The sequence below is a fragment of the Mauremys reevesii genome, linkage group 6 (assembly GCF_016161935.1).
Source record: "Mauremys reevesii isolate NIE-2019 linkage group 6, ASM1616193v1, whole genome shotgun sequence".
Classification (NCBI taxonomy): domain Eukaryota; kingdom Metazoa; phylum Chordata; order Testudines; family Geoemydidae; genus Mauremys; species Mauremys reevesii.
Window position 1 is genome coordinate 60700049 of NC_052628.1, and position 19126 is coordinate 60719174.

Here is a 19126-nt window from a genome sequence, read left to right on the forward strand (position 1 = left end):
AGCAAGTCACGCAACTGTACAAAGAAAAACTCTTATTGCCCCAAATTGTAAAGTAGTGATATAAAATGATATCTGAGCAAGCAATACAATGCTTAAGAGAAATTTCTTTGTATTTGCCCACAGGAAATGGATTACAGCATAAAGCTATTTGATCATCCTGGGCAAGAACTGCTTAAGTCAGAATCTGAATGTAAAGGTCACTAAAGATATGCAGTGGCTTAAAAATGCAGTTATCATACTGGACCTAGTATTTACATAATATGTGCATACAAAGCTTTAAATCATCATGAGATTTCTAAGCAATACCCATCATTCACAGAAGTTTAATAGAGCATGAAATCTGCAAAAAGCAATTTCTTTTCCAAACACCACATTACCTTTTTTATGAACCAAACAGCCCACAAGTGACCAGAATAAAAAAAGTTTTCTTTAAATTCTCTCATACCGTGGAGGGAGACTAGGATACATTCTGAATAAGAAAAGTGGCCAGATCCAGCTAAAAGTAATCCTATTAAAGACAACAGAGTTAAATGAGTAAGAAGAGAAAGGTTTAGTGCCATGTGTGATCACTGCAAAACTGTCTGGTTATTATATACGCCAGTACACATGAAGATATAATGTGGTCATACTAGATCACCTCAGTAGTCTATCAAGTCTAATATCCTGTCTCTGGAAACTGCTTAAACCTGATGGTCACAGAAAGATGAAGGAAAAACAGTGCCCCTGGATGACTTGGCAATGCTGTTCATGGCAGAGAGCAGGGGTGATTCCTTCCTGAACACTGCAGTCATCAGCCTACAGGATGAAGCGTGAAATTTCTTTAACCCTTGCTCAACAAGTCAAGTTGAAAACAAGAATCAAAGTCATCCAGCCTGTTTTAGACCACAGGTCTCCCTAGAGCACCAAATTTTTAATGAAAATTTCAGGTGAGTCAGACCACAGGGCTCCTGACATTGAATTAAATATAGAGTTGCACAGGACAAAGTTTTGCTTGTTCTACAAAATAATGAATATTTTACAATTTGATTGTAAGCTCCTTGGGGTAGGGATTGTCTCTTAATGCGTGTTTGTAAAGCACCCACAGAGATCCATTGTATTTGGGATGTCTACATTGCCATAAGAAAACCACAGCACTGAGTCTCAGAGGCCAGGTCAGCTGACTCGGGCTGCAGGACCATAAAATTTCAGTGTAGACAGTTGGGCTAGGGCTGAAGCCCAAGTTCTGAGACTCTCTCCTCTCATAGGGTCTCTTAGCCCAGGCTCCATACTGAGCTCAAATGTATAGACTGCAATTTTGCAGCCTGAGTCCCACAGGCTTGAGTCAGTTGACTTGAGCCAGCCACCTCCTAATAGTGACTCGAGCCAGCCACCTCATTACAATGTAGACATATCGTAAGGCTGACTGAGCCTTTGAGCATTACCATCTTACAAATAATATACTGTTCTACTTTGCAGGCTTTGTAGAAGTGTACTTGCAAATCTAATAAAAAAATAAACAGAGTCTCACTAAGGAGCCTCAGTTTGCACATCAGAACTCTATGGAAGTGCTCTGTCCCTCAAAAGACAAAAAAACCCAGTGACCATGTAAGCCACAAAGGGCCTCTTCTCTAACAGAGATGAAAATTCCTTTCTTTCAAAACAACTTTATGGAGTCATTTAAACATCAAATTGCACATTTTATTTATCCCCATTAGATTATCATTTCAAGTTCAGGATACTACTTTGGAAGATCCTCCTAGTATGTCTCTGGCTTGGTCTTATAAAAATCTCTCCACGTTTCACTTAATATAACTTTGGAAGGATTTCAAGACATAAAAAAAAAAAGCAACATTAGAGCCTTAATGATTTGCAGACTGATACTCTTATCATGAAGTCTAATTTAAAAAGCCACCTTCATATAAATGATTATTTAAATGCAAAATAAAATGTAAAACAATGAAGCCTTGTATGTGTTTAAAGGTTAAAAGGAAGTTTCTATGTCTTTGGAGAAAATGCGAATGTTAATTTGGGGGAATGATTCTAAACGTCACATTCACATATGTGTGCTCCAAGCTTTTTGTGGTCCTCAATGAAAATCACCACAGTATATTCAAGGGCAAGGATATGGAAACTATAAGAATCCTGATATTTAACAAAACAAGGATCACAAAAGTAATGGATATACAATTAGCACCATATTGTAACATAAAGTACCTGACCAGACAATACCACTTTTTGCAGTTAGAACATAAGAATGGCCATACTGGGTCAGACCAAAGGTCCATCTAGCCAGTATCATATCTTTTGACAGTGGCCAATGCCAGGTGCCCCAGAGGAAGTGAACAGAACAGGTAATCATCAAGTGATCCATCCCCTGTCGCCCATTGCCAACTTCTGGCAAACAGAGGCTAGGGACACCATCCCTGTCCATCCTGGCTAATAGCCTTGAGTTCAGCCTTGCCTATCTTTCTTTCATCAAAAGTTAAAACTTGATATCCTCTGATTGCTTCAAACACTGATGTAAAATATACCATGTCTAGCAGATTATTTAGCTGGTGTATACAATAAATTAGATGGTTTTTCACAAGTCTCACCCCACCCTTTTTTTTAAAACAAACAAGCAGAGTATTTGGGTGTACATATCCTGTTTCCTTTTTACCACAGAGCTAGCAGCAATCTTCTACATGTTTTCATGCTATTTCTTTCACTTCTGCAGTAGCTGAGGACTCCATTAATTATCACAGTTTATTTATTAGACAGTAACTTATGGAGACTTGTGCTCAAGCATAGCAAAAAATTCTGTATTTGTTTCAAGCTATTACTGATGTCAGACAAGGTAACTATACAAACCTTTTCACATCCAACTATTTTACAAGGTTAGTGTGAGTCCATGGGGGGGGGGGGAGAGGAGGGAGGAAACAAATTTTACTTCATGTTTTCACATTACAGGTTTGTCACTGGGGAATGTGGAACTGAAATTTAAGCATAAATTTTATTGTTATAAAATCAATCTTCAAAATTAATCTTTGCCTATCAACTTCTACCACTGCTATAACATACAAATTGTTCTGCTTGAAATACATAGACCAGATACATATTGTGGTGATAGCTTTTGAGATTTATCTCTAAACATGAAAGAGATGGTACTTTTTTCAGAGGCATAAATTGTATTTAGTACTAAACCCTATTGCTATATTTTTTAAAAGCCAGAAAACTCTGTCTATTAGGAAATCTAGAAGGATATTTACTCTAAATTTAATCAATATATATCTGTATGCTACCTGTCAAATACATGAAGCCAAATTAATCCCTCATGTCACTTTGTGAAAGTCAGTACGGTTAGATCAAAGATGAATCAGACCCAGGACTTTTAGTTTTTGTTTTCATTAGATGAACTTTCATTTTTATTCATACTGTAAATGAGAACAATGAATAATGACGACTTCCATACCTGCTGCAGGGTGCAGCTAGAAGTCCAAATGAATAGGGTTATTAATCCTCTCCACCCGAAAAACTGACTTCAGAGTAACGATTTGAAAGAGATTTAACAGATTTCCTGAAACATCACAGGAGCTCAAATCCCATACTTTTCTAAATATGGGGTCTCACAAATAGAGTAATCCTAACAGATTTAAAATTGTTGGCCTAAATTTTCAAAACTGACTAGTGATTTTTGGTGACTCAGTTATAGGTTACCAATTTAAGACACAATAAAGGGACCTGATTTTCAGAGGGTAAGTGCACAGTGCTTTAAAAAAATTAGGCCCCTTCGAGGTGCCTCAAGTTGGCCACCCAAAATGTAAGCACCCCTAGTCACTAGTCACTTTTGAGAATGTAAGCTATTACTACTACAACAGTTGTTTGTTAACTGAAACCGGACTTATTTTATAGGATTTATAATGTTATGTATTTATTCATTCAGATTTATACACTTTAAATAAAGATCACCTATCCATATGTTCCAGGCACACTAGAGACAACCTGAAAATTCAACAAAATCAGTGCCCAAATGTAATTAAAGTATAGCAGTACAATTCAAAACAACCCACCAACAGCAACCAGGCAATCCAATACCAAATTTACCTCCCCCTCTAACAATTGTCCTCCTATTCTCAACTGGCTGAAGAAGAAAAAGACATGGTTTGCCATCTGAAGGTAGTTCATGTTAACCTCTTTGGACTGGGAGGTGAGCAAACTTTAAAGCAATTTTCATGGAAAGCACTATGCTACAGCAGCTCCTTCTCAGGCCTACTAGTGAGACTTCAGCTCAAACATCTCATCTGATCTCAGCTGTAGTGGTCTGGTAGACAGGCAGGTTCTAAGCTGTTTAGGGCTGTATAATCAAAATAGACACCTTAAACAACACCTGGAAACCTACAAGTCACTAGTGAAGTTCATGGAACATGGGCTGAATATATTCACAGCAAGGTATTGCACTTAATAGATGAGCTATCCCTATGTGCATCATGGTAATGTAATCTTAAAATGACAGACATGAATGACAGTTACAACGTCCACATCCAAGAAGCACATGCAATTTTATCTGGTTGAAAAAAAAAAAAAACAGTCTCCTAGCTCTGCTGGACACATACCTAGCTTTTAACAACAACTTTTAAGCTTTCAGTTATTCTGACTAGTTGGCTGTTTTTGATGGCCCAGAAAGCTCTCAATTCAGGACAAAACAGGGAACATTTTGAAAGGAGCTCAGGTTTTTCACATCTGCCAGACAGACTCTTTTGTAGTACACCATTTCTGGAGATGGAATCTAACTGTTTCTCATGAAATACCAATCCTTTTTGTCCTCCACAGCCTGGCCCAATAGAGAACATGAAGCACTTCTATTGCATTGTGTGTGCCAAAAGCTTCCCACCCATGCTTTGAATTCACCTTATTTTTCAGTAATTCTTCCTTATGATAATAATAGTGTTCATGAAGGTGGAAAAGAAAAGTTACTAAGCTAAAACACCCCAAAATGTTTACCTTTGAACAGACTCAACGAGCGGACAACATTTATTACCAAACAAATAGCTTTATCAACAGATGCAATCCATTATGAAAATAATAGATATACCATAAACCCTTTTAGAGGTTTACTAGAGCTTTTTTCTATCTACTGGAAATTTTAGTTATGAGTTCCATTGTGCCAAGGACAGTCCAGTCTTTTACAGACACTTACCCTCTGACAGCATGAATAAGTCTCAGTGATGGATAAGCAGTTCGCACTTTCAATTTATTCTTAAGGATTAATGCATTAACCCACTCCACATGCTTCTCTCCGCCTTTCACCATGAAAGCAGGGATCCAAAGGACACTGTCATTCAGCATGGATAGTCTATGCACAAATTTTTCTCTGTCACTCTCATTCCGAAAGCCTCCAAATGCTCTTTGTACAACTGATGGATTCATGGTAATAAAATCAGATTTAGTTCCCACATCTGCAGCAAACTCCACCACAGGGGCTAGATTGCACCTGAAGAGGAAAAAATTAGTGGACAAATGAAAATAGATATGAACTATTAACTTAGATAAGGGTATGCATGAAAGAAAAGCTGAAAATGAACATGTAAGACTGTTTCACACTAGGTGAGCAAAAAAGTACCAATGGTAATCTGCATGATATTACTTAGTGCTGTATACAGCCTGGATGTTCCCAGCATGTTCTAAAAAAGGTATTATGTGTAACCAACTCAATGAAAAAGATACTGTACAGTATATTTAAAATTCATATAATTAGTGTTCAAACAGAATGTGTCAATACTTAGACAAGCGCTTAACAATAACAATATGTCCCTTACAGCTATTGTTATTTTCACTAATGTGCATTTGTTTAACCTATCTTGATTAAATTCCTTGGGGACAGCTGAAGCTCTTTAAACGTAGTCATGCCAATCAAGTAGAATTCATGTATTTTTGTTATCCATTATGTAGTTTGTACAGCACATCATTTCATACCAATCACAAATAACTGTCAGAAAAATCAAACTGGTTTGGGTTTGTTTAGTTGTCAGTAAAGCTGGCTGAAAAATTCTGACAATCACAATTTGGATGACATTTTTCATCTAAGTTTCAAGTTTTGACCAAAAGAGTGACTTTTTTGTGAAAATTATGTCCCGTTTTTAGACCAGCTGCAGTTGTCAGTGACCCCTTGCTTCCTCCAATTTTGAGCTTGTTCAGGCCTTTTCCACCAACATGTAACTTTTAATAATCACCAACTAAGCAAAAAGAGATCAGTCTCTTAACGTTTTACTGTAATATATTGGCCATTAAGCTCATCATTAGTAACACATCCACATATTATACACCTGATAATATTTAAAATCTGTTCTAGAATAAATTGCATTTAAAAAACTTTTAATATATAAAATATATCTCCAGAAGAATATGAGAATCTATTTACTGCATATACGTACAGGACACAGAAGTATCAACATAGGTAGGGTTTTTCTTACTCATTTATTTGTTTCTGCAGTTGTTGCCTTGCAACAAAATCTTCCTACTCTTCCACTGAGTAATCTTTTTGTTTGTGACAAAAGTGGGATGTAATTTTAGCAAAAATTGTCAGAAAATTTCATGTAGTGACTATTTTATGGTGCTCATCAGTATCATAAATGTGCCCCTGGAAAACACTGAATTTATCCTCACAATACTGCCGTCCCAGTCTAGTGCTTTAATCACAAGAGCGGCCTTCCTCTCAATAATTCTCAAACAGTGTAAGTTTAAATGAAGAAAGTTAAGTGTGAAGTAGGAGTTGAAATGGAAAAACATATTGGGTCAACTTCATATCTGTGGTGTAACTCAAATGAAATCACTAGAGTTTGTACAGGTGCCAGCACAATGGCTAATTCTGAATGTGACCCTTGGCACTACTGTAATATAAATAATAGTTATTATAATAGAGGTTAATTCATTTAAGAAGAAACAAGATTTGCAATGCAAATTCTATTACCTGTACACACAAGTGCTAGAATCACATGGATGGGAAGTATATGGTGCTGAACATTTTTTTTATGTAAAAACTGCACTGACACAAATTTGGCCAATATGTCTTTAAAACAAACTTCTTCTGACCTGGCAACTACAGTACTGTTTAGGTAGCATCATCTCTCTTCAATTACAAAGGTTTTCTGCAGTTAGAAAATGGTGCCTAAATGTAATTTCCCCATAAACCTGAAAAATAATTATAAGGGTTAATACCTTGTGAGTTATCACCAATTCATGAGAAACATACCTAATGCAAAAGGTTATGTTTTATAATGGTATCCTTTCTTGACCTAATGTATCTGGCAGTACATGTTTTATAACATGTTTTATAACAGGCAGCATCATGAAATTTTTCAACCCTGGGTTAAAAAAGGTAATAAGCCAGCCCAAATTCACTCCTTGGTAATGGAGGTGTCCCTGCTTTGTTACACCTTAAGCAATTTTTTCAAACCTTGGTGCCTCATTATATGGATAGAGGAATTTAAATAAGTGGTTTTATTGTTAGACGTGCTGTGTATCTTCAATACTGGTGCTTGGCCCTCTGAGAATCTAGTCAGTTATTTTAGGTACATAATTATGAATTTAAGAGAATCATTTTAGATACTCAGTTTGAAAAACTTTTGTGATAGCAAAGGTAAGACAATGCCCTGTGAAACTCTAATTTAATGGAAGTACCTCAATGTTGCTATGCTAGTGCAGTGCTTACACTATTATTATTTTGGTAGAATAGTGTAATACTTGCTGTTACAGCAATATAGAATTGTGTTAGGAGAATGAACAATACTACCTTGTGAGCAGCTGATTGCTTTATAATAGTATTATCAGACTTTGCTCACTTCCCACCTATTTAACAGTTTTTTTTCTCCAAAAACGTGGCTTACAGAACAGAAGATAGCAGTACTTAATGTTTTCTCAATAGCTTAATAACTTATATCCCAGTCTAGAAGCAATGCAAAATCTTGCAAAATCTGTAAATTAAAAAAAAGCACGTTCTTCACAAAGCAGCTTATGGTACAATTGTTTCTGCCATTCTAACTGCCCAATCCAAGACTATGTTCACAATAGTCATCAACTGTATTTTTGACACCACACTGCCACTACTAATCAACTTATATTTCCATAGGATTCTTGGAAATCTGATGTTAAAATGCCTTTCAGAATCTATTTTTTTTAAAATACTTTGGACACATGCACATACTACAGTAATGTGGGGTGGGGTCACAGAGAGAGAGAGAGAGCGCGAGCACACTATGTAAGATGTCTGTATGCGCCTTTCTGAAGGTTTCAGAGTAGCATACTTAAAAATAGGTACCTTTCTGTAAAATTGGATGTGAATGATTTCCACAGAGATATTCAGCACTTGTATACATTATGCTTTGGTTTCTGAAAAAATTATTAGCATTTTAGAGACTTAGTTGTTACATTATTAGCAAAATGTTCTTCTTTCTTCGTGCAACTGGGATTTTTCTTGGAATTCAGCACTGCATTTTCTGAATGATAACTACCTATGTCTAAATACATTTATATCTGGTATTAGACTTCACATATATTCTGCATGTCATTATATCTTTTTCTAGATCATAAACTAGTTGCATTGCACATTTCCACTTTTCCACCCTCAAGAATCCACAATCAGGTCATCTTTTATTCTTTTTGGAAGGCTTGGATTCTAAAGCTTTTAGTTGTTGTAGTTTCCATTTAGGACTTCATGTTTTCAGATACACATACATGAACCTTATAAAACCAGCCACTGCCCTTGCACACAGATTTAAGTATATGTAGATAACTTCCTATATCTGTTTTCAAACCCTTTTTGGAGTCTCTAATGCACCACCTTTGTGATGTATCATGCTTGCAATACTGTACTTAAATAAACATACTGTTTTATTAGTTGACATCAATTGTTTTCTACTGTCTGTTCTGCAGACCTGTTTCAGGACAGCATCCTGATTCAGGAAAGCAGTAAACATGTGTTTAATTTTGAGCATGGGCTCAAGTCTTACTGAAGTCAATGGACTTAAGCAGATGCTTAAAGAAAAGCACAGGTTTAATGCATACCAGAATACAAATACATGGAAGAAAATACTTGATTGCCTTCCTGAATCGGGACCTCAGATGAATGGCATGGGAAAAATGAATGGTATCTGAATTAGAATGTCATATTTTAATCACATATTCAATTTTTAACCATATTTCAAACTACCACAGCTTTTTGTCCAACTAATTCATTTCTATCATGCTGTCAGTTCAAGTCACTAAAAAGGTATACATCTTACTCCACTTACTGTTTATTTAACCATAATGCATTGCACCCAACCCCACTGCAGGGTACTGCTGTGATACACCAGACTCCTTTATAGGTCTGGGAGCATGTTCTGTGTAACATGAGCACAGAGATCAGCACTGAAAGTGCTCCAAGCACAAGGATCAATAGGTTTTAGCCCTCAGTGAGTCCCTATTAACACTCAAGTATTCTGAGGAAGTAACTGAAGATTACTTCACTAGGGCTGCCAGAAATAAAGGGAGAGGAATAATCTAGGAACAATTACATTTTATGGTTGCCACAAAAAGGTCAACCCAACCATTCCTAACCCAGCCTAAGAGAGGGGTATAAAGAGTAACCATGTCTTGTTGGGACCTCTCCACATCATAATCCTCCCAACCATATGTACTGTAGTCCCATGTCAAATACTTTCAGGTCATCATCCTGTATCTTGCTACTGCTGCTTACCTGTGCATCTCTTGACAGCCACAGGAAAGATCATAGAATCATAGAATTCAAGATCAGAAGGGACCATTATGATCATCTAGTCTGACCTCCTGCAAGATGCAGGCCACATAAGCCGATCCACCCACTCCTGAACTAATTCTCTCCCTTGACTCTGCTGTTGAATGCTCCAAATCATGATTTAAAGACTTAAAGAAGCAGATAATCCACCAGCAAACGACCCCTGCCCCATGCTTCGGAGGAAGGCGAAAAACCTCCAGGGCCACTGCCAATCTACCCTGGAGGAAAATTCCTTCCCGACCCCAAATATGGCGATCAGCTGAACCCCGAGCATGTGGGCAAGACTCTCCAGCCAGACCCTCTGGAAAAGGCTAACAATATCCCAACATTGACCCTTTGTACTAATTACCAGTGTGGCACGTTATTGACCTATTGACTAAACCCGTTATCCTATCATACCATCCCCTCCATAAACTTATCCAGCTTCCTTGCCCAGCTCTCAAGCCACCTGCTACCCAGCCTTTACCTCAAAGCCCTCAACTGCTGACTCTGGCCTACTACTCCTGGTCACACACAGGCACAGCCTCTTATGCCCTCCTGAGCCTATTCCCCTCTGCTTTCAGAATAGGGTGACCAGATAGCAAGTGTGAAAAATCAGGTCAGGGGTTGAGGGGTAACAGGCACCTATACAAGACAAAGCCACGATTATCGGGACTGTTCCTATAAAATCAGGACATCTGGTCACCCTACCTCAGGAACTCTCTTCCTTTTCTATGCTGGAGGGATTACAGAACCATAGAAATGTAGGGCTGGATGGGACCTCCAGGGATCATCTTGTGCACCCCGCACACTGAGGCAGGATTAAGTTTATCTAGGCCATCCCTGACAGATGTTTATACGGAGCTTTCTACTGGCCGGCGTTAAACTGCATAACATGATATGTTCCATTTGCTAGATCCTTTCACTGCAGCTCAGCCAGTGAAGAAGGTGGATACCCAGTAATAAGCCAGCTGATTCACTACAATATTTTCCAGTACTGGACATTAAATGACAAGCTTCAAATTAAACTTTAATTTCTCCTGTTAATAAAAGGCTATTGCAGGAGTGTCCCTGCTACCACTCAGCCAGATTGAACAAGGGAGAATAAATACTACAGTGGTATTTACTGGGCTATTTCCTGCCCACCTACCCCAATATTGTTTTCTTCCTATTGCACTACTTTTAAAATACCACTCTCAAACACAATTCTCTCCCAGATCTCAGCAACTCCCTTTAAGCTTCACAATCACATGACCATCTTAACAAAAACAGTATCACCACTACTAAAGTCAAGCTGCAAGGAAGCAAGCCTAACTCACCAATGCCCAGGAGGACAGACTTGAATATAGGAAATCTCTGAAGTCACGTACTGAAGTTGGGAACATGAAAACAGGACAGAAATATCAGTTATATCCTACACTGAAGACAGACTTCAGGAAGCAAGCGAGTGGCTCTACATATGAACATCAACAAAACCTCATCACATCCTGCGGAAATTTGCAAGGCTACAGTACAGAATTCACAAATTCCTTACTGCAGCTTATTTTTAAAGGGACTGCAATGTAAACAGGGATTGCCCTGGTAACAAGAATGTTACCAAAAAAAAAAGAGGTTGTTTTATTTAGTTCTTTGTTTTTTATCCATTAAATTTCACATTGGGAAACAGTTCTGGTCTTTGAGATTGAAAGAATAAATATTTTTATATGGAAAAAACAGCTTAGCAGCTTTAGCTCCTTGTGTTCCCCTTGCACTCACTAGTTTTATCCTCCAGTTCTTAGAAAGATTCTTCTTGGTCTGAAGGTGCAGAAAGTTTAACTATAATGGTCTTTATCTGTGGGAAAAAGTAAACAGGTGGGGAAGGATCATAATACATGTGTTGCCTTGTATTCAGTGGAGTGAATACTCGTGAACACACCTGGGTTCCACAGCTCACTACTCTTCCTATTGGATGAACTAAGACAATATCCAAAATCCTAACTCAGCTTGTTCACCATCCCATAAAAAGGATATCCAGGAAATTACAGGCCAATAAATCTAACCTCAATATCATATATTAAAAAAAAACTAGAGTGAATAATAAGGATTCAAGAACCTAGTAAGGAGGATAAGTAAGCAGCAAGAAGATAGTTAAGGTAAGCAGGTTCAAGTCAAACTAAACTGCGTGTGTGCATATTTATGACAAACATAGTGGACATAATATATGGAGATATTAAAAAACAGTTCCAAGTGGAATCTCAATTAGAAAGCAAAAATGTAGTTTGGATAAAAGTACTCATGTAAAAATATGCAAAAAGTAGAAGGATGGATACAGATCTGGCTGGAGGAGAGTAATTATTAATGACCACGTGTAACAGTATCTTGAAGCATTCAACAAGGGTCAGTGTTGTATCCATTATTACTTAGTATCTTCATAAGTGACCTAGAGCAGTGGTTCTCAACCAGGGGTATGTGTATCCCTGGGGGTACGCAGAGGTCTTCCAGGGGGTACATCAACTCATTTAGCTATTTGCCTAGTTTTACAAAAGGCTACATAAAAAGCCCTAGCAAAGTCGGTACAAACTAAAATGTCATAGTATGACTTGTTTATACTGTTCTATATACTATATCAGTGTTTCTCCATCTAGGTGTGGCAATGCCTGGGGAAGGGGAGGATGTCACAGGATGGGTTGGGGGGTGGGTCGCAAGTACAGGACTGCCGTTAGGTGGTGGCAAGCATGTGCCCCTTGAAGTTAAGATATATGCTGAAGCCCAAGCCCCACCACCTGTGGCTCAAGCCAAAGCCTGGGCCCCACTGCCCAGGGCTGAAATCAGACCCCTGAAAGGGTACAGTAATCTGGAAAGGTTGAGAACCATTGACTTAGAGGAAGTAGAGAGGACAGTGATCAGATTGGCTGATAAAATGATGGATGGACTAGCACAATTAACAAGTAAATTCAGTAGCCTTTAAAAAAAAAGTAGAGTAACAGACAGAAATTAAGATAAGATTTAATAGATAAATTATGAGTTGGTTCACTTGGGGAGAAAAAAATATTCTAAAGTATAAAATGTCTGTTTCCTTGATAGGAAACAATACTCCATTGGGGATGACATGAAAGAATAAATTGAACATGAGCATGCAATGTGATGCTGTCACCACAAAAGGAAACAAAGTACTGAAATACACTGCATGTCATTTGGGAACCCATATAATGAACCACATCCTGAGATGTACAGAGTACAGGTTATGCACATGCACACAAAGTGCTTAAACCCTTGATCCTCCTGCAGCACTGTCCAGGAACAGTCCCCCTATACCATGTCAGAACAGCCTGAGGACTGCTCTTAGTAAAAAAGATCTAGAGGCCAAAGGAGTTAAAAATGCTGCCAAAAGATTAGCATTGCATATACTTCTTTTCCTTTGGCCATGCCCCCGTCACCTACATCATGAGAGGCTCTACATTCTTACAGAGAAATTATCCATGCTGGGCTCATTATGCTGGTTTTATGGCCCAATTAAGCCTGTCGCACAGTGAAGTTGCAGAACTGAATAACCTTATAAAAAAGGTATTGCAATCACATTCATGGAAGCCACAGCCAAATACAGATTTTATTGTTCCACCGTGATGCAGTGGAATGGGCTAGGTGACCCAAATGTACATATCCAATTCTAGTATTTACGGGCCAAATCCTGCATTCCTTGCTCAGACAAATTCCAATGTAAAACAACAGGTAAAAACTGAGTAAGGACCTCAGGATTTGGCCCTACACATTTTAAGTGTGTTGATCCATTGTCTAATCTGTGCAATTTGTAGAATACAGGCTCCTTGGTTGAAATAGAAGTGTTTGGCAACTGTTGCTGGCATCAAGCAGAACCTGCACCGAACACTGCTGTGAAAGTGTTTCCTCTTTCAGCAAACCATTCCTTGTGGATCAAAGGATAATATGCCCAGCATATGGTATTAACTCAAGGTGGACTCTGGAAGCCAAAATATTAAGATTAACCTGTTGTTGGAAAATTGATATGTATTCATGTCACCTAAACTCTACAGATGGGCCTAAACTGGCACCAAGAACCCCCAAAGCCTTCCCCCTCACAGCCTGCAAACTTTGGTAATACAGATACAAGTCCTGATCTCTAAAATGGACCAAAACTGGAACCCTGAATCCAGATGCCCCTAAACTTTTAGAATGTATCTAAATCTGGAATTGAACTTCAAGGCTCATGTGCACTGCAACAAAAAAACAAAAACAAAAGCAAGGATAGCACAGAACCTAACAAAGAGGTTTCTATTTACAGAAAGCACATCACTATGACATTTGCATACTGAACAGAAAACAGCTTCATTGCCTTGCATTTGGGCTACATATAGCATGAAGCAAAAAAAAAAAAGGAGAGACCATAAGAACGGCTATACTGGATCAGACCAATGGTTCATCTAGCCTTACATTCTGTCTTCAAACAGTGGCCAATGCCAGGTGCTTCAGAGGGAATGAACAGAACAGGCAATCATCGAATGATCATCCCGTCATCCACTCCCAGTTCCTGGCAGTCAGAGGCTATGGACGCCCAGAGCATGGGGTTGCATCCATGACCATCTTGTCCAATAGCCATTCATGGACTTATCTTCCATGAACTTATCAAATCCTTTTTTGAACCCCGTTATAGTTTTGGCCTTCACAACATCCCTTGGCAATGAGTTCCACAGCTTGACTGCATGTTGCGTGAAGAACTAGTTCTGTGTGTTGTTTTAAACCTGCTGCCTATTAATTTGATTGGGTGATCCCTGGTTATGTGAAGGAATAAATAACATCTCCTTATTCATCTTCTCCATACCATTCATGATTTTATAGACCTCAGTGATCTCTACCTCTTAGCTGTCTCTTTTCCAAGCTGAAAAGCCCCACTCTTTTTGATCTCACCTCATATGGAAGTTGTTTCACACCCTTAAATCATTTTTGTTGCCCTTCTCTGTACCTTTTTTAATTCTAATATATCTTTCTTGAGGTGGGATGACCAGAACTTCATGCAGTATTCAAGGTGTGGGTGTACCATGGATTTATATAGTGGCATTATGATATTAACTATCCTTTTCCTTATGGTTCCTAATATTGTTAGCTTTTTCAACAGCCACTGCACATTGAGCAGATGTTTTCAGAAAACTACCCACCCACGAAGATGCCAAGATCCCTTTTTTGAGTGGTAACAGCTAATTTAGATCCCATAATTTTGTATGCAAGGAAAACAGCATCCCAACTAATGAGCAATATTTTTCATTTGTCAATAACTGGATTTCATTTGCCATTTTATTGCCCAGTCGCCCAGTTTTGTGAGATCCCTTTGTAACACTTCACAGTCTGCTTTGGACTAGTTTTGTATTGTCTACAATTTTTGCCATCTCACTGTTTAGGCCTTTCTCCAGATCATTTATTAACATGTTGACTAGTGCTGGCCCCAGTGCCAATCCCTGGGGAACACCACTGTTTACCTATCTCCAGTCTGAAAACTGACCATTTATTCCTGCTCTTTGTTTCCTGTCCTTTAACCAGTTACTGATCCATGAGAGGACCTGCCTTATTAACCCATGACTAAGGTTATGATTCTGTCATGGAGGTAACTTCTCCCAGGGCTGCAGGGACAACTGACCAGCAGTCAGCCCTAGGGCTGCCAGAGATGCAGTCCCCAGCCCACCGGAGCAGCGGCTGGGGTTGGGTCAGTCACCCTGGGGTTGGAGCAGTTGCAAATCTTGGCAACGCTCTATTTGTCCCCCCTTGTTCCCAGGGTATTTTTAGTAAAAGTCAGAGATAGAACGCAGGCTTCCATGAATTTTTGCTTATTGCTCATGACCTGTCCAAGTGTGGGATCTTGTCAATAGTTCAAGTACATTATATCCATTGGATCACCCTTGTCCACATGTTTGTTGACCTCCTCAAAGAATTCTAATAGATTGGTGAGGTATGATTTCCCTTTACAAAAACTACATTGACTCTACCCCAAAAAATCGTGTTCAGGCATATGTCCGATCAGTATGTTCTTTAGTACATTTTCAAATCAACCAATTTGCCTGCTTCTGAAGTTAGGCTTAACGGCCAGTAATTGCCAGGATGGCCTCTGGAGCTTTTTAAAAAAAACTGGTGCCACATTGGCTATCCTGCAATTTCATAACTGAGTTCCTGCAGAACACCTGGGTGAATACCATCTGAGCCTCACTTATTAATATTTAATTTATCAATTTGTTCCAAAACCTCCTCCGTTGACACCGCAATCTAGGACAGTTCCTCAGATTTGACACCTAAAAAGAATGGGTCAGGTGTGGGAACATCCCTCACATCCTCTGTAGTGAAGACTGATGCAAAGAATTAATTTAGCTTCTCCAGAATGGCCTTATCTTCCTTGACTGGCCCTTTAGCATCTCAATCATCCAGTGGCCCCACTGATTGTTTGGCAGGCTTCCTGTTTCTGATTAACAAAAAAAAAAAAACAGCATTTTTTTCTAAGTATATTGCTCTTCAAAATTCATTTTTGGCCTGCTTAATGATACTTTTACACTTCACTTGCCAGAGTTCATGCTCTTTTCTGTTTTCCTCAATAGGATTTAACTTCTAGTTTTTACAGAATGACTTTTTGCCTCTAACTCACTGTTCCCCAAACTGTGCAGAGGAACGTTTGGAGGGGGGGGGATTCAGAGGGACATTTGGGGGGCTGGGATGGAGTGCCACCCAGCCTCGCTGTGCCCCAGTAGCAGCTCTACTCCACCCCCTGCTCTGTCCCCAGCCCCAACTCCACTCCAGCTCTGCCTGTTCCTCTGCTGAGCCAACTGTGTGGTAACAGAAGGGGGTGCACACAGATTCCATTAGTGTGGAAAGAGGTGGGGGTACAACAAGAAAAGTTTGGGCACTACTGCTCTAAGTACTTCTTTTACTTTGCTGTTTAGCCATGGTGGCACTTTTTGGTCCTCTGTGGATTCCCCCGCCCCCATTTGGAGTATACAGTAAATTTGAGCCTCTATTATGGTGTTTATAAAAGTTTCCATACAGCTTGCAGGCATTTCTCTTTTGAGACTGTACCTTTTAATTTCCATTTAACCAGCTTCCTCAGTTTTGTATAGTTTCCCTTTCTGAAGTTAAATGCTACTGTGGTGGGCTTCTTTGATGTTTCCCCCCTCACGAGGATGTTAAATTTAATTATATTATGGTTGCTATTACTGGGTGACGTGAACCAGCTAGTCCCCTTGTGGGTTCCAGGACTAGCTGGTCCAAGAAGCAGTCATTTATGGTGTGTAGAAACTTTATCTCTGTATCTCATCCTGTGGTGACATGTACACAGGCAATATGAAGATAATAATGGGGGATTGTAACTGAGTTTCCCCCCCCCCCCCATCTTATAGCCTCTCTAATCTCCCTGAGCATTTCACAATCGCCATCACCATCCTGGACAGGTGGTCAGTAGTATAGTCCTATTGCTATATTCTTCTTATTTAAGCATGGAATTTCTATCTATCTATAGAGATTCTATGGTACAGTTTGATTCGTTAAATTTTTTTTTACTATATTTGACTTTGCTTTTTCACAGATAATGCCACTCCCCCACCAGCATGACCTACTCTGTCATTCCTATATATTTTGTACCCTGGTATTACCATATCCCATTGATTATCATCATTCCACCAAATTTCTGTAATGTCAGTTACATCAATATCATCATCATCTTACTTCTAGCTTTTTTACACAAGCACTTATAAAATGTGTCACTTTTCCTTGTCTGCAATTATGTGATGTAACTGAATGGGACTCTTTCATTTGACTGTTTCTCTTCAGTTCCTACCTGGATTTTATCAACATCTATCCTCATCTTTTTATAAGGATACAGAGACTCCCCTTTAATAGAGACTCCCCTACGGGACATCTATGAGAACGGTGTGCTCTCCACACCTGTTGGCTTTCCCCCAGTCCTTAGTTTAAAAAGGAATTTGTATTTCTTCCTAAAAGAACAAAAGAGGTCTGGCAATAGCAGTGATTTGAAAAGCATATGGATTGGAGCCCTCAGGAGTGTAGGATGGTCTGGGAGCCAGTGTGGTTCCTACCATAAACTAGAGCACAGGCTGCTCCAATTTAAGCTCCCTGCAGCTATCTCTAGGCTACTCCACAGTCTGCACAGCCCAGAATCCCTGAAAGTGATGGTCTCACTTCCTAAGACTTTCTCCCATCTGCTGGGTATGCACGGTAGCCAGCACAGAACTTCTTATAGAAGTCATACGATGGGCCTGTGCTGGGGGAGTTTTCCCAAGGCCCTTTGTGGCAGCACAATTCCAGCTCCTATCTGCCACTGATGTACAGGAGCCAGGTCTGCCCCTTAAGGTCTATCCTGGAGATGTTATCATTTGTTAATTATTCCCTACTGTAAGACTTGTCACAAGAATTCAGGTTTCATTAAAAAAAGTGTTGCCTTCTTTAAAGTCAGCTGCCAACAAGTTTCCTCATTTCTAGTACCCTTATTTTTAAGTTGTTTATGAAACAGGAATTTAAACTTATGACCACTAAGTTCCTTGTTCCTGCAATAACAGTGAACAATATGGGTTCTTCTCATGTGAGGCCATAGAGTGAAGTAACAGGGAAAGTTTAAATGGTATTAAATACTTAAAAAAAGTGATGACACATTATTTACTTCTTTGGCAGCAGACCTTGCTGCACCGCTACCCACGAGTTACTGAGTAGTTACTCTTGTTTCCAGCAGAGTTCTTCTGACATGGTTATAAAGAAATAAATTCAAATCACTGAATGGTGCTGCATAGTATATGCAAAAAACTAATTAAGTGAAATATCAAGAATGAGATCTTAATCACAGAAAGCCAGAAAACTGTAAGTTGGAGTTAGAGACGGTGGAAACTACATCTTCTTGCGTACATGTAGTTTTACTGACTTTATATAAGAGGATTAGTCTAGAGGGCAGATCTCACACCACTAACTTTTTTATACTGTTTTAATATAGGTAATTTTAGAGCCATTATGTCACTCAGTGAAAGAAGAGAGGTTAAATATTACGATTATTTACACTTCTGGGAGGGTTAAGTGGAACTCTATTTTCCAGTCATGCAGAAAAAGGATCTTTGTGGTTGTGAATAGCAAGAAGGAGCACTTAAGATATTCAAAAGGAAAAAGGGGGACATTTTATGCTGGTGGAGCTGCACCAACTGAAGGGTTAGTTTTTTTAAAACCACAAAACCCACCAAAAGAAGAAGGGGGTTAGGGAAGCAGACTTATTACAGAACTGGTAACTTGTGGTTTTTGAGTTCAGATTACTGTTTTATAGAATTTTTTTGTTTAGGAGAGTTTTACAGAGTAATGGAATTATGGTGATTGTTAAAAGGTAAATGTAGAGTTTTGTAACTTCTGAAGGAAAAGATATTAATGGATGTTCTGCAT

General features: G+C 38.9%; 1 protein-coding gene across 4 annotated transcripts in view; it reads right to left on the reverse strand.

Annotated features, from left to right (window-relative positions):
- Positions 1–19126, reverse strand: part of ST8SIA4 (ST8 alpha-N-acetyl-neuraminide alpha-2,8-sialyltransferase 4) — an 87402-nt gene that overhangs the window by 30488 nt on the left and 37788 nt on the right. For all 4 annotated transcript variants that reach the window (XM_039545343.1, XM_039545339.1, XM_039545341.1 and 1 more), the window contains exon 4: positions 5156–5449. In XM_039545343.1, coding sequence (XP_039401277.1) covers positions 5156–5449 — 294 coding nt within the window. The remainder of the gene's footprint in view (positions 1–5155; positions 5450–19126) is intronic.